We start from the raw sequence: 22,785 nt of genomic DNA on the forward strand, positions 1-22,785 counted from the left end.
ATTATATGTCTGTCCCATCAATTTATTCTGGAAGCACACAAAAGGTCAGATTTTACATGAATGAAATGTGAGTAGAAATATGGATGGTGGTGGAATATGATGATCATTATTATCCAAAGTACATGTATGAAGACTCGAATTGGTGTGAATATATTTTGTATACAACCAGAGATATGAAAAATTGTACTCTGTATAATAGGAATTGTAATGCATTCTGCTGTCATATATAAATTTATAAAAGTAAAAAAAAAAGAAATATGTATGGTAGAGGCCATTTGGATAATTTCTCAGTCACAAATGAGGAATACAGTATTAGATAATGGAGGAAAGGCCATCCTTCCTATAAAGTGGCACCTGTAACTCCCTCAGGCTAGAATCATCTATCATCTACCAGCTAGATTCTAGCCCGAGGGAGTCACAGGCACAGAATTCAGGCACAGAGCCACCACAGGAGTGAGCTGTCAATGCCATGTGGGTAGGGTCTCCACACTAGTGTGTCTGAAAGGTGGAACACCTACCTAGTGAGCCTGCAGGGCACATAGCATTGAACCAAAGAAGATTATTTTTCTTGGCACTCCTTTTTTTTTATACTTCTCCCTTTTGGAATGGGAATGTCTATCATATTCCTGTCCCATCAAATTTATTCTGAAAGCATATACAAGGCCAGATTTTATAGGTGTATATGTAGAAAACAATTTACTTATGGTCAGATCATATCTTAAGTCTCACTATATATATATATATATATATATATATATATCTTTTAGATGACTACCAGCTTTAGATTTTTAAGTTGATGCTAGAATGACTAAGACATTTGGGGCTATTTAAATAAGTGCATTTTGTATATGAGAGTAACATGTAGCTGGGAGGAACAAAGGGAATTCTAGGTCTAAGTGTTTTGGTCTTTTAAAAATATTATATGTCACAGATTATGCTAAGTGAAGCTAGCCAAGCCCTAAAAAACAAATGTCAAATGTCTTCTTTGATATAAAGAGAGCCACTAAGAATAGAACAGGAAGGAAGAGCATGAGGAAAAGACTAACAGTAAACTAAGATGAATGGGGGGAGAGAAAGGAAGAGAGAAGGGAAAACATATGGAAATGGTAGGAGACCTTCAGTGATACACAAAATTATAAGAGGTTATGAGGGGCAAGGGGGTGGGGGGAAAAAAGGGGAGAGAATTGAACAACAGCAGAGGAGGTAGAGAGGGAAGATGGGAGGGGAGGGGAGGGGAGGGGGGATAGTAGGGGATAGGAAAGGTAGCAGAATACAACAGTCACTAATATGCCATTATGTAAAAATGTGAGTATGTAACAGAAGTGAGTCTGTATTATGTATTTGGGGAGTTCAAAACCCAATTGAGTCGAATGTATGAAAGATGATATGTCTTGAGCTCTGTAATGTTTTTAACAATCAATAAAAAAAATATTATATGTCAAAATCCTAACCATCAAACATCATGGCAGTAGGAGGTGAGACCTTTGAAAGATGCTTAAGTCATTAGGACAGTGCCCTTGTGAATGGGATTAGAGCTATTGTAAAGAACTCCCAGAGAGATCATTCACCTGTTCTACTACACAGAATCAAGCCACCGTCTATGAACCAGGAAGCACTTCCTTACTAGCATCAAAACTACTGATACCTTGATCTTGGATTTTCTAGCCTCCAGAACTGTGAGAAATAAATTTATGCTGTATATATGCCATACAGTCTATGGCATTTTATTAACCTAAATGTACTGAGAAAGGACCTGAGTCCCCAGAAGAGAGAAATGAGTTAAATCCAAATATAAGGTGCTCCAGGAAGATTAGGATACTCCTTGTTAAAATTGTGTATACTCACGTGCGCATTCACATACACACACACACACACACACACACAAACACACAGGTGATTGCATAAAATTATCTCAGTTATGACAACCATTCTTTTACATGTATGAACTACCACTTTCAAAAATTTTTGAGTTAGCATCCTTACCTCATCTGCAACTTTCCATATTTCTTGATCACTCCACAGTTCATAGGGATCCAAGTTTTTTCTAAATGTTCCAGAAAAGATAAATACTTTCTATAACAATAAAGAAGAAACCATGAATGACCTAAATATCTTTTCCCTTTTTCTTTATTTTAATGTGAAATGCATCACAGGAAAAAAAATATCTTAAAACAATGTATCAAACATCCATGTACTTACCATCTGGTTTTCTTAAATTTTAACATTTTATTATGCCTGCTTTGTACCATTTGTTAATAAAAAATTATAGCAATATTTAAAGCCTCTTATGAACATTTCTCTAATGTCCCAAAGTTCTTATAATAAAGAAGTTGAGATCATTGTAAGTTGTGGAAAATTAAAATTTTTTATTCCTAGAAATATTCTTTATTATAAGCAAAAATAATATAAAATTTTGAAGTTTAAAAACATTAAGTTTATGAGTTATAATTAACTTTTCAGAGCACATTCCTATATTGTTAATGTATTTTCCTTGGATTTCTTTGATAAATCTAGCTTCCTAAGGGATTTTGAAAATGCTCGAACTTACAGGCATTTATTCAGACCCACATGTATGTCTGGTCTACACATCAAAGCACATCTCTATTTTCACCACCAAACAGGAGATGGCCATAGTTAGGAATTGATGATCAAAGAGTGGAAATCAAATATTTGATAAACATCATGTGTGTTACAGAAGGAAGACAAATGAGACTGATCTAGGTGAGGTGAGAAATGAGTCTAATTCCCTGTAAGAAGCAATGCACAGCTTTCTCCTTGTGACACTTTACTTGCCATATCACTGTCTATTTGGGTTTGCTTATGTCATAAAAGAAAATCACTGTTTCACTAGGAAATGCTCATGTAATAAATAATAACGACAATATAAATAATAATAATTATCCCTTTGTAACATATAGTTCAGCTGAGAAAATAATTTTATGTTAAAGTCTAGAATAACTTTCTTTCCTTTTGTCTTTGATTGATAACACTCACTAAGGTGAATTTAGAACTAAATTTCTCAGAGTCTCAATTTTCACAAATTATTTTAGACTAAGACAGTCTGCTCAGTGCCCGTGTAATCTGTAAGGAACCACACAAGACAAGCTGGCTCCAGATTATGGTGGCTGTACCTCTCAGGCAGAAAGAATGCATTCTCCCCAATGTAATCAATTTCAAGGAGAATCATATTAGAGGCTAATCTTTGGGAGCATAATTTATGGCCTAAAGAACAATGTTATTGCTAAATATCTCAGGAAATTTCTAGAGAGGGCAATCAGAAGTCTTACTGTGGACGTTTCCTGACCTATATTAAAATCATCTTTCTGAGGGACATCGACATTTCTTTGCAGAGGTGAATATGAGATGAATGTATGACCCATAAGATCATAAGATATGCGATGGATATATCTGTGCATCCACCTCCATGCTTCTAAGTACAAGAAACTAATGTACAAATAAGCTAAAGAGAGTAGACAAAGACATTTTTGGAGAATTCTGACAAACTAATGAGAATTAAACAAGAAACGGTCCTGAGAATTTGAATCAATTCATTATTTAAGCAATTGGGTCTATTTAGTAACAGGAGTTCAAAAGCTTGCCAACAGAATTTAAGATTTTTAATCTATTTCTTTTTATATTGCAGTTCCTGATTTAGAATATTTCTAGGCTTACTGAGAAGGAAGGAACTAAGAACTGTGTTGTCCAACCAAGTATCAGACAACATATCAAATGCTGCAGAAAAGTTATCTCGACCAAGTGGCAGGACACAGAGCTCCCGTTTGCTTACCATGTACCACACCTTGGGCAGATTCATTACATTTTTTTCTCATTCTATCTTCATATCAACCTAATGAAATAAAGCCCATTACTGCATATAAAGAAACAGCAGCTTGGAAAATAAGTTGAGTGACTTGATCAAGGCCAATGAGCAAGTAGGTAATAGAAACTGGAATTCAAACCCAGGCAGCTGTGTTTGTCTCCAAATCTGTGCTCCTCACCATTGGAACAAGATGCCTCAAGTCCTTTTGGGGCTAGGCTAGTCCTCCATCCCCAACACAATTTGGAGCCAGCAAAGATTAAAGGTTGGACGGGGTGCATGAAAAGCTCATCAGGGCTTAGGAGCATACTTTTATTTAAACACAGTAATCATCCCTCTAGCCAGAGGCTCAGTTCCTCTGGGGTTATTAGCTTCCTCTTCCTGTGAAGGCCTGAGTTGAAGAGCTTCAAATGTGCTATAGCCTTTTTCATAACTTTGAAGGAGGCTTATACATTCAAAGGAAGCCACAACAGAAATATTTACTTTGGCCAGATAGAATAACACTATTATCTTGGAAGACTGTGGATAGAGGCCAAAGGGGTTATAGCTTCAAAGCAGACAGTTATTAAAAGCATTGTGGCTTGCAAAAGTGCCATAGCAATGCAAGGTTTGATTACAAACAGGGATCCTGCCTCTTTCATTTCCATGTTTCCTGAAATGAAAGTACCACCTTTCTTCTGAATTTTGCTCCATCTCTATGCTTCTCATCTCAGTATATGACATCTTCATTTCTTCAGTCCAGGAACTTGAGACTCATCCATGAGTTATCTTTCCCCCTGATCTTCCAAATGAAATTAATAATCAGTAATATGATTTTTTTTTGCAAAATTGTATGTCAAATCCACTTATTTCTCAACTTGCACTGCTATTGAATAGTTCCAGCCATCAGTATCTCTCTCTGGACCACTGTAAGAGCGTCCTAACTGATTTATGCCGTTATGTTCCTACTTCCCGTCCATTCCAGTCTCTCTTAGCAACTAAAGCAAGACATTACAAGTATAAGCTGGATCATTTCATTAACCCTTTAAAAATGACTTTCCATTGCACTCAGGGCAAAATATACCATCCTATAGATGGCCTACAAGACGGTATGTGACTTAGCCTCTTCTACTTCCTTCATCTAGTGCTCTTCTCTACTCCCTTTCCTTTTGTCACTCCAGCCACTCTGGCATTCTTTCAATTCCTCAGCTTCTTCATATATTTCATTTTCCCTGCTTAGGAATCTCATCCTCTATATTCAACCCAGGGACAACTATATCCTTTAGATTTCAAATTAAATTTCTTTTCCTTAGGATGTCTTTCTTACTTCAAAACTAAATAAACCTTCTCAAAATACCAAGATTAAATATACATCTGTGGGCATTTTGTTTTTAATATCCATCTCTCCTATTACATTATAACTTTGTTGGATAGCCTGTACACCCTGTATTAATTACCAAGACTCAGGAAAGAATAAAGAGATCACTATTGTTCACCATGTGGCTAATCTCTTTCCTGTCATAAGATTTGGACATAATATATAATGTCATAAATGTTGCTCGAATGAATGAGTGGGCAAAGGTAAAAATCAGAAGTAAAATATAAAAAAATATAAAAAAAATCAAAGTCAGATTTGGACTTCCACATAAATGTTATTTTCTTCCATTTTGAAAAACCGCTTCTACCAGCTGTTTTGTTTTGGGTCAAAGGGTGTGGGGAGGTTCTATTAAAATGTGACCTAACTGCTTACAAGTATCATAGTCTTTTGAAGAATAACTCTGACAACCTAGTAAAACTTTGCTGGTTCTTTATAATAATTTAATAAATGATTTATTTAACTTTTATTCATAACAGTCTAATAATTTATATAAATTATTTAGCAAATATTATTTATAACACATATATATTAATTTGTAGTATATATGAATTAATTTTATTTAAAATAGATACATATTCACGATTATGAAGGAAGAAAGCTGTTTGTTGGAATTAGGCATCCAAAAGTTTTAAGTGTGGTGGATTTGTTACCATTCAGAAATTCTATAGGTCTTTTGTTTACAGTTTATTGTCTAGCATAAGGCAATGAGCTGAGTATTACTTTAATTTTAAAGAAAATCAAACTTAACAAACTGGTTCAGTTAGAATTCAATTTCATACGATCAATCAGACATTCCATTCCTGTATTACAAATAGGATCTGGCACTCTCAAGCTTCCAGGAGTGCCAGTGGGTGTCTTAGTTCTATTTTCTAAATGCTGTGAACTTTCCACAAATTCTTCTCTGCAGCTGAAAGGTCCTTGGAGGTCACCTAAAGCCTTTTCCTCTGGTTTATAAATGAAACAGCCAGGGCCTGAGAAGTTACATGGTTTGGCCAACCTGGCACAGTCAAACCCATTGTGCACCCCCCCAAAAAAAAATGCACCTGAAACTATCAATCACAATGATCCTCTATCTCTCTTTTAAGAAACTATTCACTAATAAGAAAGTTAGGGTGTGCAAATATTTGATATTTATTTAATGTCATGTATGGTATAAAGGGCAACTCTTGAGAATAAGGGAAGAATAAGAGATCACCATTGTTCACCACATGACTAATCTTTTCCCTGGAACTCATTCCTCAACCCCTCTACTCTGGGGAAACAGCTGAGCCTACATGGAGTTCTCAGAACTCGTCACGTATCACTGAAACAGGCATTGTGCTCTATCACTGGATGTCAAATGAAAACAAAAAAGCAATTTGGCTTCTGTGGTGACTGATATTAATATAAATTAAATAAGTAGGAGGAATGTCTTTCTATCCTTAAACACATGCTATTAATTTTTGTTATATATATTTCCCTTTTGAATAAGAACTCATATATTATTATAAATTAATATAAATTTATATATATATGTATATACACACACCCATAGAGAAAGAGAGAGAGAGGAAGAGAGAGGCAGACATTTCATATAAAGTTCTGTTAAGATGTGGCCCAAATGCTTGCAAGTATCATATTGATCATGAACTTCTTTGACAATGTCTGCAACATTTTCTGATAATTTGAATCAGTACCATTAAAAATAACCTATCCAATGTAATCAATCAAGAGCCACAGTTTGCATTAGAGAATGTTTAAAAGTAGGCAAAAACTAAATACCACTTTGCTTTGAAAAGCATCTATTACATAGAATAAGATGAATAATATATTTCCGAGTCAGAACTATTAAAGGTTTATAAAAAATACAAACTAACTTTATAATATTAAAGTACATGTCATATATTTACATGTAAATGCTTACAGGTAAGATGATCAAATTATTATTTCTTGTAAATAACTTGTCACATATCACTGTAGTAGGCATTATGCTCTATCTCTTTACAACAAATACAGACTAATGTTATAATATTAAAATGCATGTCATATATTTACATGGAAATGCTTACAGGTAAGATGGTAAAATTATTATTTCTTATAAAGTTATTCAGTGTTTCAGAACTTTTTTATCCTACCAAATAATAAATTTTGCTTGTTATTATATACTTTTTCAGAGATAGTATTCAAAATGTTTTCCTGATTGAAACATAGTATCAGAAATTTCAACTTTTGAGGCTCAGAAATAGTGAGACTGTGTTGCACTTTTACCTTCAACAGTTATTTTTCTCTTCTCCCTTGAATTTGACATCTCATGGTCACTGTCCTCATGTTTAGTCCAGATCCTCATCACAACACAGCTGGAGGGTTTTGGAGTCTCATTACTGCTTCTCATTACTTCCCCCAAAGTCTGTCCGCCATCCATTAGTGTTCTATTGCCCTTTCACTCTAGAAGAGTGAGCCCAGACTTTGCCTGGACCGTGTCAATAATTGTCAAGTCTTTCTTCTTTCTTATAATACCACTACATGTGGCCTCTGATCTTTCTCCCACCTCTGAATTTTTCTAATTCTCATCTTTGTGATTGTTCATAATTTCCCTGCCTGGAAGCCCAAGCACCCAATTTTTCTAAAACCTACACATTTTTGACACTAAAGGGCTCATTTTCATTTATCACTTTCTTTGTGAAACTATCAACACTTCATTCATCCCTACAGAATATACTATACCTTTAATCCAATACAAAAATAAAGGAGACATGATCCCTTATCTCAAGGAACTATAAATAATAATCACATCAACAACTAACAGAACGTGGTATATTATATATACTCAGTATGTGCCAGGGAGGAGGCAAAAACACTTGACATGTATTGATTCATTCAACACCCACAAAACCTCAGGTTTTGTAGTGACTAGCATGATACCTATTTTATAGAAATGAAACTAAGGCACAGAGAAATTAAATAACTTACCTAAGTTACGTGGATTAAAACCCAATACTGAGTGAACCACAACCCCTTGTAAAAGAGATCAAGAATTTAGTGACATAACAATATTGAGTTCCTATTGGGCAAGCTATTTTATTATGTGCCTTGTAAAAAGCAAAAGTAGTAAGAAAAAAATGTTGTATTTAGCATTTCTATTGTATTTTTTTTGTTAGCCTGCTTCCATTTTTGATGATTTTGTTTAAATTTTGCCTTTTTAGCTAGAATGTCTACAAAGTATTTATAATACTAAGTAGAAATTAAACAAATACACAGATGATTGTAGCATATGACACTTAAGAAGTGCCAGGAGAGATATATAAACAAGGTCCTAGATCCCATCTGGAACTGGAATGTGAGTGGAGTATTTTGAGTTGGAGTAAAAAATTCCAAATTCACAGAATCTGAATGGTAGTTTAAAAAGTTTGGTTTATGGGCCATATAGAATGGAGAGATACAAGGAACAAGATGAAGAGGAAAGCCTAATACAGTGGGGGTAGAGAAAGGAAAGATACACTGATGTGGTGCAAGTGTGACAGATGGCACGGGGACTGGGCTTTCTGTCAAGAATTATCCATAGCACCCCTGATTGGCCCATGCCTTGACCAAGACTGTATCTAATTAACTGTATTTTATTTGTCATTTGGTCAAAATATTTCTTCTTTGATATGAAATATGACAATGAGGGTTACTTTGCACTATTCATTAAAACTTGTATATCAGATTGGGACCTTACTGTGACAGGTCAATAACAAACATTACCTATACATTTCATACAGCTATAGAATCTATAATATACTTAATTTTATTTAAAATGGGCTTCACAATTAATTGCTCAATTGTTAATTATTATTAAATGGTGACCATATCCCCAATTTCATCCATCATATCCATAGACACATATTTTAGCCCTCCTGGCATCCTACAGAACAAAAGACATGCCAACTCTGTGGTAGGAGTCTTTAGTAGGCATGGATTATTTTTGGATCATAAAGTCTATGGCAAGAATAGGTCTAGTCATTCACTCAGAATACCTTGCAGCCTTTCAAACTTATACCTGAAGCTTTAATTATAAATTTGAAAAATATTGTCTTTTTTCATGAATTAAGTATTAACAAGGTCCAGGGCTAATGAGCAATTTTAATCCTTGGTGTTTTGAACTGCCTAAGCCACGAGGATTGTTGTCTGTAAACCTCACTGCCTCCTCTTCATGACCTCACGGCTCCACCTTGAAATCTATACAATAGTATTTCCTCTGGGCTGGCGTGTTTTCCAAGATTTCTCTTTGTTGTAGGATAGAAAAATTTTAAAAAATTAAAAAACAAAACTGCAAAGACTTGCCAAAACTATTAGCATTCTATGATTCCATAGCAAATATTTCAAGATCACTATGAGACAGAAGGAAAGTTTCTTGTTCAAAGTTCCTTCACATCTCTGAAAACCAGTGTCAAATTAACCCAGCAATCTCTGATAGGTCAATGTCAGAGATCTTCAGAACAATGCCCTTGCAGGGTTTGGAAGACAGGAGGATTAAAAAAGCAAATAAAATTAACTTTCCTTGGATATTTAATTCCTTATTTTCTTCTTAAAGATTGAACTCCAGGAAAGGAAAAAAAAAGTTTCTTAATTTGGACATTCCAAAAATATTATGAAAATAAAAGCATCTCTTCGTTTTGATATCAACAACATAAGAGGATTTCATCCTCTTTCTTTAGCACATAATAGCCAAAAGCTCTCAGTGTAGAAGAAATAGTACATTCTGTCGACAGTCATGCTTGTGATACTGGGAGTTAGTTCCAGAAATTAGGGTCATAAACATATATGTGAAAATATCTAGGTCAGCATCATCAAGAATCTCAGAAGGAATCTTAAAAGCATTTATTGCTTAGTTTATATAAAACTTAAAGCCTTGGAAGAGGAAAAATGAAACAAAGGCAATTTTGAAAGATTTCTTTTAGTAGAAAGACAAAGTAAGCAATTTTATAACACTGGTCCATTAGGTTCCTCCAGGTCTTGGAATATTTAGTTTCCTAAGTAGAACATGTAAGAATAAAAAAAAATGTCTGCCACATGGCAGATAAACCAAAGGATCCCAGTGAGACTGAAATTGACTTTTAGAGCTTGGCTGACTCTAATGGACAGCTAGCTATTCTGAACAAAAACAAGAAAACCAAAAGCTTTATTATTGTTAGTTTAAAATGGGACCAAAAGACCTAGTTAAACTGTATAGCAACACTTCTCTAACAACCAGATTCTATTCCATGTTCTTCAGCATTTTTATTTTGTCTAATGCTATCACCTTGGGATACTTGTATTTCCAGTTTTCCTTTATCTTTAGGCCATCCAAAAATCCACTTTTTCTTTTTGATAAAACAAGACTGTTTTCAAAACTCCAGCCAGGATTGAGTTTTTGGCAACATGGCAAAGTCCAAACAAATGAATTAAAAGCATCAGTCTAGCATTTTTGACATTTAGTGCCTCATTAGTTTAAAGGAACAAATATCCCCCAAAGGTAATCTATCAAGACATACAAGCTTTTTTTCTCAGTTTAGATTTGAGTCAATCTATCTGGAGATGCCCCTGGCATTTTAATTTTGAGTTAAAAATGAAGAGGTATTAGAATACTAGAGCCCACTAGTACTAAGGGACAAAAGATTGTTTTAAATGAAAACACCCATAGAGATGAGCAAATGCCTTTTAGTTTGGGCCCCCATAAGGACAGTTTTTGGTTTCCATTTAGATCATTTTAAAACAAAACTGTTGCTATTTCTCTCTGATACAAGAAATGCTTTTGTACAATAACACAGATAAAATAGTACTAAGCCAATGAGACTAGAAATTCTTTTGACCCAAATCAAAGAATGACATTTAAGAGGGGGAAAAAAAGCTAAGTTTAATCTGACATGGTTCTTCCTATCCAAAGAACAAAAGCAGCCAATACATTTTCTTTTTTCAATTCTACTACCTCAAGCTTCCAAGTGTTTACTGTTTTCAGGAGCACCTTTTATGCCTTACAAAGCATTTCTCAACCTGCTGTGACTGTTAATCTGGAGCTCAAACCTCTGAAGCAGGGGGGGAAAAAGCTGGTAAAAGCAAAAGCCCAGGCTAGTGCTGTAGACTGTCTTCTGAGAAATGCTATCAAAAACTATGGGCATTTTAATAACTACATGTCGTAGAGAATTTCAAACTTCTGGAGACATTTTTTACTCCTTATGATATCTTTTTATGTCATTGCAGGGGGAAAAAAAAGACAACAATGAATAACAAATTGATTCCACAGACTATTGTGACTTTCTTGAGTGCAAGCATCAAATAATGGTAGACCTTCATTGCTTTCCTTCTGGAAATAATGTCACCTTCATGCTTTCCTTCTGGCTACATCTTACGCTCACCTGTGGTATCACTCCAAAGGCTTTCCTCCACTGTTGCAAAGATATTGAGTCCCAAGATACACCATCAATCTGGATTTCTCCTTCAGTATTCAGCAGTCTCAGAAAAGCTGATAACAATGTGCTCTTTCCTGATCCAGTTCTTCCCAAGAGACCCACCTATGGAGTAAAAGTGATGGAATTACTCTCAAGGCATATAGATGCCATACTATAAATGCAATTCAGGATTGTACTTCAATAAAAACCAGTGGAATTTTTTTCTACTGTTATCAAGGGAAGATTTTTGCTTACTCATTCAAGCCCTTTTGAACATTCCTAATTCTGATCAATTTATGGAGGGAAAAGTAATCCGAGAATGAAATTTATAAAAAGCACTATCACAAGGAATTAGACACCTGATACTGGTTTTTTATGTCACTGACCTTTACTAATGACAAAAAAGGTTGACAACACATATTCAACATTAAGAAAAGCAGAGTCAGAGTGTCTTAATGTACATCATTTCTAAGGATGGGCTTGAGCCAGAAGCAGAGACATATATACCCTGATCTAGTTCCAAACATGGATATAAACTTGAAAGTTAGTTAATATAAAATAGGTCTAATATTTAGATACTCTTTCTAATAAAGTAAGCAAGTATCAACTTCAGGTCTGAAAACAAAATACGAATATTTTCAGGGAGCTATATATTCCTAAAGGAGGCGGGGTGAATCCAGGAATAGATAAGCACTGGAACAGTCATCAAATCAAATTCAGGGAGCAAAAAAAGACATTAGAGAAAAGGGGAGGGGAGCTATTCTTGTTGTCTAGTCTGGAAGAGCATAGCATGAAATTGAGGATGTCACACATTGTTGGGGGAGACAAGTGCTACAGGTGGCCCATGGAATTCTCCAACTCTGTATTCTAACGTTAGCTCAGATTCCAGCTCTTGAGGAAGAGGGTTGGGTTGGGATGGAATGTTCCTTCAGTCATTAACTGACTAGAGAATAAACTGCATGATATTTAGTGATTGGTGATGAGATTTAATTAACTTCCTTCTCTTTTCCTTTTCTTCTTTTGATCAATCATATGCCCTCTTTACAATATAGCTTAGCAAATGGTCTTCTAGAATAGTGTTTATCACACTATCTATAATGAAGAATTGTTTTTAAATTCCCAATTCATTGCAAATTAGTACTTTAAAAACATATAATAAAAATGAATTTCTAAAAGCTTGCTCTGAATATCTGTTATTATTTCATCATAGACCAGTAACAGTTGGTAAACCAGAACCAGTATGTAGACCACAATAAATGTTTTAGAGTTTATAACCACCCATGATTATGATAACTTGCTGAATATTTATAGAAACTTGCTAATAAACTAGGCCTTTGGGATAAGCTGGTAAGCAATAATAACAGTAACCATGCTCTTCCTATCTACTATAGGAGCTCTAAACTAGGACTTTCACAAATGTTTTTCTCTGAGCGAGAAAACTAAATCAAGCAACTGTCATTCACAACACCCTGCTCTGTTTCTTCACAGTATTGATTAAAATTTGTAATTATTTTTTCTTAGTTATTGCTTGTGTTCACACCAAAACTGATAAACTTCAACAAGAGTAGGGTGTCTATCTTGTTTTCCATTCTCAGCACCCAGCAACATGTGGTTGGCTTATACAAAATTCTCAATTAAATACCTATTTAGATTGACTTCGAGACAGTCAGATGGAAGGACATAAGCTGATGAATGAACATACATATTTAGTTGTTCTTACAAATAAATGGATTTAGTTAATTTTGGTCAGTTGCCAGACCACCCTTAATTTTAAACCTTGTGGAATTTCATATGCACATTTCTGAATAAGCCCATGTTGCAAAAGTACATGATTTTTCAAACACAGCAGTAGAGCTTTGTGTAAGCAATCTGAATACACACACTGCAGGTGAGATAGAAGGTAAGAGAAGAAAGAGAAGTCCAATAGGTGACAGTAATTTGCTCTAAGTTCATACCAAGAATATTGGCTCAAAAGCACCCTGAGGTCCAAATCCCCAAATTATTAGTCAGGATCCTAATGCATAGGATAAATCACCATGTTGCCTTTCCTTCTGTTTTTATGTTGGGATAAGACTGGATTAAGAGTCAATTTATAAATGTTTTGTTTAGCTTTAAAGCTTTTAGCTATTGTTCTGGTTTCCTCCTATCACTGAACTTCGAGTAATGCGTTATGTATGACAAGTTTTTCAACAGCAAGAATTCTCATTGGTTTGTGCCTACCACAATTTTCTTGTTTATATAATTGGCACATCATAATTCTTTTCCAGGATTTGTAAGAGTACTTCCCATAAATAAGCTTTGAAGACATACCCTAATTCCAAGTCAGTATTTTCAAGTAACTTCAATATGCCTCCTCTCTGAGAATTTTGGATGAGGATAAATCAAACTATTATGTGGAAAGTCAAAACATTGTTGAGTTTAATGCTAGTTGTGATCACATTATACCATGAATAGTCTCAGTACTTATTAGTGTCTGACTTGCAATTTTAACACTGCAACAGATAGAAGTATGTTGTAATTATTTTTCATTTCCTTGTGGTCTCTATAAATCAAGATACTAAGTCAAGTGAAATTTAGATCCAGGGCCTCTGGCATGCCAGACCAGCACTGTAACCATAATTGAAGATTTTATGTGTTCCTATACCTGTTTATTAATAATAAAACTTATATGCTGCTCAAATTATTGAATGATTCCGCTATTGCGCACCAATTTTTCCCAAGACAAAAATGAGATATGTGTTAACAAACCAAATAGGCAATTAAGTGTTTGTGCTAATTTGATCTAGAAAAATTCTCCTATGTTTCAGGCAAGAAGAGGACAAAAGTAACCATTTTGAGATAGACTAGGGCATTCTGTTCTTAATAAGGCCTTGCTCTTCTATGAATCACTTTGGATACTAAAGTATTTTGAAGGGACTACAAATTGAGAAAGCAGCTATAATCACTCCCCAAAAAATAGATATTAAAGAATTATTAAATATCTCTTTAATCACTGGATTTTCTAGTACTATCATTTAAAACATACCATCTGGAGAATTAAGCCTAGGTTTATCATGAAGAACCTGACTCCAAATTAAAACTCCAGCCTACATTTTCAGGAGAGAAAGAAAAAGAAAAAAGCTAGAGGTACTCTATTTGGGGGAAGATAACCTGGTTATTAAAATTTAGACCAAAAAATTTTTTAAAAAATTTTAAAAAGTTATTTGAGATTGAAAAAATATTTTCAAAGTAACAGCTATATGGAAGGTGCTATATTCCTCATGCATTAAAAATAAAAACTTTTAAAGCATAATTTCTGTGAACTAAAGGTGTTTAATAACAAATAAATTTGTAGGATATCTTTTCCATAAAGCAATTCCTATGGACAATGTGTTTTAATGTGAAGATTGAATAATTTTTCTGCACAAAATATTGATTTTTTCATCTATCCTCCCTAGAGCCACAAACATTGAAATCCATTAAAAATTAAAGGATATGTCCATTTAAACTTTGAATTTTCAATTGCTTCTTTTTCCAAGAAGAGTAATTAGCACATAACTGAGTTTGAAGTATTTTTAGATACCCAAAATAGCACACTAATTTGAGTTTGCTTCTTAATTCGGTATATAAGAAATATATTCTGTTACAGTTTGCAAGATGCTGTTACAACTCTAAGAACAAGGCAATAGAAATGGCATTTCTAAGAGAACTGCCCATAAGACATTTTAAGAATCAATTCCTATTCTAAGGAAGCATATGACTTAAAAGAAGGAATAAGCCATTCATTCATTTATTAACTATTCATTCATTCAAGATTTATTAAACTAGACAATGTGCTCGACAATAGGATAAAAAAATAAACAACTTCCAGATTCCAGTCTGACATGTGCAGAGCTTGGAAGTGGTCACTGTATCCAAACAAGTGAAGACTTCAGCAAAGTGGAAAATCGACAAAACTTTTCTTAGATCTACCAGAGATATAAGGTCACAATGGGAACCATGATTACCCCAAACAGGAGAGATAGACAAGCAGACACAGACAATCACACAGAGAATCAGACAGAAGCCACCAAGCAGAAACCTGATGGAGCCAGCACACCAGGGTAGGAAAGACTAAACTATAACTGACAACTTGCTGGAAACAGTGTGGGTGAGTCTGAAAGCAAAGCAATTCTAAGGGGACCCAGTCATCAGGAAGCTCTAAACTTGCATGAATTTTATCTCCAGGAGTTCTACCATGTTCTCACAGTGAAGATTTAAAAAAAAAAAAATTCTCTTATGTTTCAGGCAAGAGGAAGACAAAAGTAACCATTTTGAAATAGACTAGGGCATTCTGTTCTTAATAAGACCTATACTTAAGAAAAACTATTTTACCATGTCAAGCCTATTTATGATTTTTTTTTCAGAGCCTAACTGAACTAAGGTAAGGGAATACTTAACTCCAGTCCACTCTTGTCATTCTGTCCCACCTAAGTGTGGTGGGAAAAGCTAAGTGAAGTTCACAGCTCAAGGACACAAGTTCAGTAAAGCCTGAGACTCAGTCATAGGACTATTAAGAGGCTGCCCTCCCCCAACACCTTACCACTACATTACTAAAGGCCTGTTTATCGTGGCTCATTTTATCTAGCACATCACGTTCAAGTTTCAATAAAAAATCACAAAGCAAATTGAAAATCAAAATAAATAAACTAACTTTTAAAAAAAACCAATAATTTGAAGACAAGTATCAGAACCAGAGTCAGATATGACAGGAACGTTTGGAATTAAGAGAGCCAGAACTTAAAACAACTATGACTAATAAGATGAGATTTTTAATAGGAAAATACATAATCTGCAAAAACAGATGAATAATGTAAACAGAAAAGTGGAAATTCTAAGACAGAATCAGAATAAATTCTAGAGATTTAAAAAAAAAATCCTGGAATAAAAATGAAGAATTCCTTTGATGAGCTCAGTCATGATGGACAGAGGCTAGGAATGTAGTAGTGCACTTGCCTAGAATGCTAGAGACACTGGGTTCAATCCCCAGCCCTGCAATAAGCAAACACACAAACACACACAGACAAAAAAACAGAATACCCAAGAACTGTGAGACAACTACAAAAAGTGTAACATCTGCATAATTGGAATACCAGAAGGAGAAGGAGAAAGGGGGAGGGGAGGGGAAGAAAGGGAGGAAGGGAGGGAAATATTTGAAAGGATAATGACTGAGAGTTTCTCCAAAATTAGTGTCAGATGCCATACCACAACTCAAAGAAAACCAAGCAGAAGAATGTCAAAAGCAAACCAATAAATAAACAAAAACCAAAAAGCTCTATTGAGGCATAGCATAGTCAAACTATAAAAAAAAAAATCAAAAAGAAATTAAAGCTCTTTAAAAATGCTAGAGGAAAAAATGTTTTATTTTTTAAGAAACAAAGATAAAAGTTACATCTAATTTCTCAGAATCTATGCAATCAAGAAAATGGAGTGAAGTAAAACATTTAAAATGTTGAGAGAAAGAACAAGTCAAACTAGAATTGCAGAAACAAGAATTTACCCTGTGGAATCATCCTTCCAAAGTGATAAGGATAATTTTTGTCAGACAAAAATTGAAGGAATGTGTTCTTCAGTAGACCTGTCTCACAAGAAATGTCAAAAGAAGTCAGAGAATGTAAAGTCAAAAGAATGTCAGAGAAAAAAAAAAAATGAAACTCAGATCTATATATAGGCAGAAACTTGTATCTATCTAAAGAAAGAGTATCTAAATAAATAAGTGAAGGCAAAATGAGAACTTTAATTTTTCTTATTCCTGGTTGATCTAATGAAAAGTAGTTTGCTCAGAATAATTATAACAACAATATATTTGATCATATACATTATATATATGTATACTTTTATATGTATATATAAATAAAATAAAATATAACAAGAATACTATATTTAAAGGAGCTGGTAAAATTTTCTTATTATAAGGTACTTGCACTCCCCATGAAATGATATGGTATTATTTGAAATAAACTTTGGTTATTTGTAAGTGTATATTGCAAACTCTAGGTAAACCATTAAAAAAAGAGAATTCAATTTAAAAAATAGAATTATTATTCTAAGAAAGGAGAAAAAATGGAATCATAAAATGCTTAATTGAAGCTACATTGTAAAGGAAAAGGGTTAAAGATAAAAAGGAAATAAAGAACAAAGGCAACAAACAGAAAACAAAACAAATATGGCGGATATTTATCCAACTATATCAATGATCACTTTCAATGCCAACGGTCTAAATATGACAATTAAGTGAGATTGCCAGAGCAAATTAAAAAAAATAAGACCCAACTTATTTTCCACAAGACACCTACTTACACTTAAGACCCAAATAAATTAATAAAGGGATGATAGTTATACCATGCTAAAGCAAATAATTTACCAAGGCATTTGTCCCAAGTTTATATCAACCTGCTGTGCTATTGTATTTAACAATTATTGCATTTTTTGGCATCCATCTTGGTGGTCCCAGCAAAAGACACTCTGGATGCCTATGGTATTCATTGATAAGCAAAGCAGAATAGAATAATTAATTATGTTTTTTCAAGGCAAGGGAGGAACCAAGGCAAATGATTAATTTTACATTATTCCAAACCATAACTAACATCTCTTCATGTTCAGTAATGAAGAAAAAAATGTTAAAAATTTCAGACATTTCATCAGGACTCCAATGTAAATTTAATATCCATAAACAATTCCATGAATAATCCCATGCTAACGCTAAAGACAAATTCAATCATCTAAAATCTTTCCATTTACACTAAGTTAAAACTGTTTTTCTGGGCTGGGATTGTAGTTCAGTGGTAGAGCAGTTGCCTAGCATGCATGAGGTACTGGGTTCGATCCTCAGCATCACATAAGAATAAATAAAATAAAGGTATGTTGTTCATTTCCAACTAAAAAAAAATTGCAACAATTTTCTGTTTCCTCAAGAACAGAAAAAATAAAACAAACCCCGTTTTTGATGAACGGAAAAATAATATTTTAGTGATACGTGAATTTATTTATTCCTAAGATTAAGAGAGAAGTCAAAATTTCTGGTGTTCCACCTTAAGTCAGTTAGCATCACACAAGGACTTTTTGTTCATCCTATATTTATTTTTAACAGAAATTGGTCCAATGCATTAAATGTTTATCAAGTATTCTGAAAAATGATTGCTAATAGTCTGTTTTTATGTCAGTATTTATAATTCCTAATATCTTTCTTTAAAATATACTTTTAGTTGTAGATAGACACAATACCATTATTTTATTTATTCATTTTTATGTGGTGCTAAGGATCAAACCAGTTCCTCACATGTGCCAGGCTAGTACTCTACCACTGAGCCACAACCCCAGCCCAATTCCTAATACCTTTATCGACCATAAATTTACTTTTTGAAATCTCTATTTGAAGTTAAACACAAAACAATGAAGTTTTCAAATTCAACTTTCTATCTTGATTAGAAAAAGACAATCAATCAAAAATATGTGATAACTTTGTTTAGATTTATAGAGTAGTACAGAATAAGGGATTTGAAAACAATATAGAACTACATTTATAAAGCATGAACTATACAGGAAACAACCATTCTCTTCTCCAAGAATCTATTCAAAAAATCTGTACGTAATGAGTTCCTTCTGTGTCCAGCACAATGCTGGGATTTATAAGAAACACTTTAAAATAACACCGTTACTTATTTCTGTGTGGTAAATAATAAAGTTATTACTTAGTAAGCAAAAATATTACTGCTTAGTAAATAATTCTTCCATCAATTCTGCTTAGTAACAGTTGGGGAAAAATTAAATATATCTTTATGAAAACTAAAAAAGAAAAAAACAACTGAAAAAAGCTATGAAAAAAAGTTCCATTTGACAGAACATCAACCAGATAAAATTAAAGACTAATGATGGATTCAGCAATACAATATTTCTCTTTTTGGAATATATTTACAAGTAGGAAAATTTAAAACATGTTATAATTTTGATTTAGTCAATCGCTTCCACAGTTGGTAAACTAACAATTAATTAGATATTCTGCAAGTACAGTCATTTAAATTCAGGCTATTATATAGATTCAAGACTCTGCAAATTAAATTTCATATAGAAGTGACTCCTTATAATAACAACCTGAAACAAAGCAAGCAATGTTTATATCTCACCCTCTGGCCAGGACTTATTGAGAAGGAAATGTTTTCTAATATGGCATTCCCACCATCTACATATTTCGCTGTGAGGTCTTTGACAGTCATTTGGCCCCCTGAGGGCCAGATGTCATCTTTCTTCACATGTTGATTCTCAATAATCATAACTTTTGAGAGCTGGTCATCCTTGGATGGTTTGATGGACTTCGAGGATTTACCGTCTTCTGTTGGCATGTCAATGAACTTAAAGACACGGCTCACAGATCGCATCTGAAACAAAAATATTTTATATTTGTTTGCTTAAAAACTGTAGACAGTATCATAATTAGTTTGATGTTTGCTAAAAAATAGCTTGTGAGATGTGATGCTGACTACTCGTCACTCAGTTATCTGTCAGGTCTTTCAATGAACCAGCAGGAAATAATTGGATATAATCAAAGCTTAACCAAAGAGAATTAACTAAGATTTGTAAAAATGGGCTCTGGATAGACCTGTTTATCTTTGTGATCACTTAATTCTTAGTTACCCAAGCCACACATAAATAGCCAACTATTCTCAAGAGAATAGATGTTGTCAGAAGGATTTTTTTTTTCCTACTAGGAGGAGTACTGCACAATGCTGTACAGATGGTATATTATAATAAAATGTACCACACCTCAAAACCACTGCTGAAGATTCTCATTTTTCTTTGAAACTACTTCAATAACTATCTACAATTCTCTATGTCACCTGGGTCATAAGTAGACTCTTTAAAACTGATTTAATCAGTTTTAAATAATCTCACAGTAATCTTAAAACAGATTTAAGGCATTGGCATAAATCTGTTGTTAAATATTTACATTTTCAATCCTAATTATTTAAATATCAATTTCCAGTGCTATTCAGAATGCAACTATACATAAGGGTTACATTTGAAATAACATATGCATCTGCTTTATAAATTCGTTGGTATAATACTTAATAAAGTATATCTTTAATATACACAAAAGTAAAGGAGCTCTACTATTTTTAGAAGATATTTAATTAAATTCTTTAACACAACCATATTTCTGATATTTATGATTTATTAGAATTTATAATATAATTTTTAAAACAGCCTATTATAATATGTACTCAATAGATATTTAACAATGAATGAGTGAATAACATGAGTAAACAAAAATTTATAAATAAGAATTTAAAGAGAATTCTCTCAATTTTTATGTTTTTAAAAATATCCTTTTCACTTTTTTATCATCATTTTTATAATTTGTACATCTTTATAGGATACTTTATGGTCATTTGATACATGTCTACAATCTGAAATAATTAAATCAAGGTAAAAAGCACTTCCAAAAAGATACCCTTGATCCTGTTGTTCAGCCCTTCTGAGATATTAATAGCTTAGAGGACAGAATTTTACTGCTTATTCTGAGTCTTGACATTAACTGTTAATGTTGACTTTATTTACCTTTACAACATTAACTTTCTTCTTTAAAGTATTAGTATATTACCCTCTTATTTATAACTATGGCTTAGACTGTTGAAATAATTCTTTTTTTTAAGAGAAAGAGAGAGAGAAATTTTTAATATTTATTTATTCATTTTTTTAGTTTTCAGCGGACACAACATCTTTGTTTGTATGTGGTGCTGAGGATCGAACCCGGGCCGCACGCATGCCAGACGAGTGCACTACCGCTTGAGCCACATCCCCAGCCCTGAAATAATTCATTTTAAATAAAAACAAGTAGATAGAAATGCATTGGGGCATTTGCCTCTTCTATCACTTTTATTTTTTATCATGAAAAGGTGAAAATGGAAAGTGTCTTCATTTTTAGTATGGGCTGAAACATAGTAGTTCAGACATCAGTCCTTTACTGAACATTGAAAGTTCATCTTCACAATTCTAACTTTAATGCCTATTTTCACATGCCACTGATCAAGCCTGCTTTATTTATAAAGTTCTTTCTTCTGTATAGTAATTCTGTGTTTCAGTTTCCTTCATCTTGAAAATATCTGTAAATTACCTTCAAGATTGCCTTTAAGAATTACTTTAAATCAAGATTGAAGAAGAGAATCTTTTTAAGTCAAACACTCTGTTAATGGAAATAAAAAGGGTCCAAAGCCCACACCCATCATAAATAACTCAAGAGAAAGTAAATGGGATATAATTACAATTCTTCCCACTTGTAATGTTTTAAATTCTGAATTACAAAAGACTTCAAGGAGCTGTGAAATTCTGATTCAATCATTGTTGATTACTTTGGAATTAAACTATACCCTTGCATTTTACTGTCAGTAACTTTCATAGAGCTGCTAGTCTATATAAGGTCTGATAGATAAATTATGGCTATAATTATCATTGCAATAAAATTTCCAGAAAACTAGCTCAAACACAGTTAAAACACTTACTATATTTATCCTGTATAAGAATAGCATCTTTCTCTTGCAATGACTTAGAGAAATAAATATACAAAGATAGCTTAACTTTATAAAATAGGAACTGTTATTTTTGTTTGTCAATTGTGTGAAGAATTATAAACTAATCTTTGGTAAATACTATATCAAGCTTTCTTTTATAAAGAGTATTATATACTCTTTAATATTCTTAAGTAATCAATAAAGCATTTAAATATTGCTGTCTAAACTACTCAAAATTATACAAAGAATTATTTAAAAAACAAAGATTTTCCCAACCACATTTTGGCCATATTGCAATATTATACACAATTTAATAAATTTTTTTTTTTGATCAAAGGACTTGAGTCTCAGCACTGTACATTATATGCACCATTACTGAGGCTCACTACTGAAGGGGAATTCAGAACTTTTGATGTCCAATGTGAATAATGATATGTACCTATCAAATTTAGAAAATGAAAATTTCCAACTTGAATGACCCAAAGACAGGCTATTATAGTCACTCCCAGCACGGTCAAACATGCCTGACCAAGAACGTGTTATTTCTTAACCATGGGCAATCATCCACAGCATACGAGAAAGCATTCATTCAATCCAATGAGTTAGAACATTTTCTGACAGGAAGAAAAAGTGACTAGGCAGACACCTGCATTGTGCTCACTTCAATAGCCACTGGAATACCATTATTGTATAGATGATGTG

The 22,785-nt window shown here is 33.4% G+C and overlaps 1 protein-coding gene across 1 annotated transcript in view; it reads right to left on the bottom strand.

Moving 5' to 3' along the window:
• Cftr (CF transmembrane conductance regulator) overlaps positions 1–22,785 on the bottom strand; it is a 153,250-nt gene that overhangs the window by 11,367 nt on the left and 119,098 nt on the right. The window contains exons 22-24 of the mRNA XM_005332271.4: positions 19,702–19,953; positions 11,528–11,683; positions 1,984–2,073 (exon numbers count right to left, since the gene is read on the bottom strand). Coding sequence (XP_005332328.2) covers positions 1,984–2,073; positions 11,528–11,683; positions 19,702–19,953 — 498 coding nt within the window. The remainder of the gene's footprint in view (positions 1–1,983; positions 2,074–11,527; positions 11,684–19,701; positions 19,954–22,785) is intronic.

The sequence above is a fragment of the Ictidomys tridecemlineatus genome, chromosome 2 (assembly GCF_052094955.1).
Source record: "Ictidomys tridecemlineatus isolate mIctTri1 chromosome 2, mIctTri1.hap1, whole genome shotgun sequence".
Classification (NCBI taxonomy): Eukaryota; Metazoa; Chordata; class Mammalia; order Rodentia; family Sciuridae; genus Ictidomys; species Ictidomys tridecemlineatus.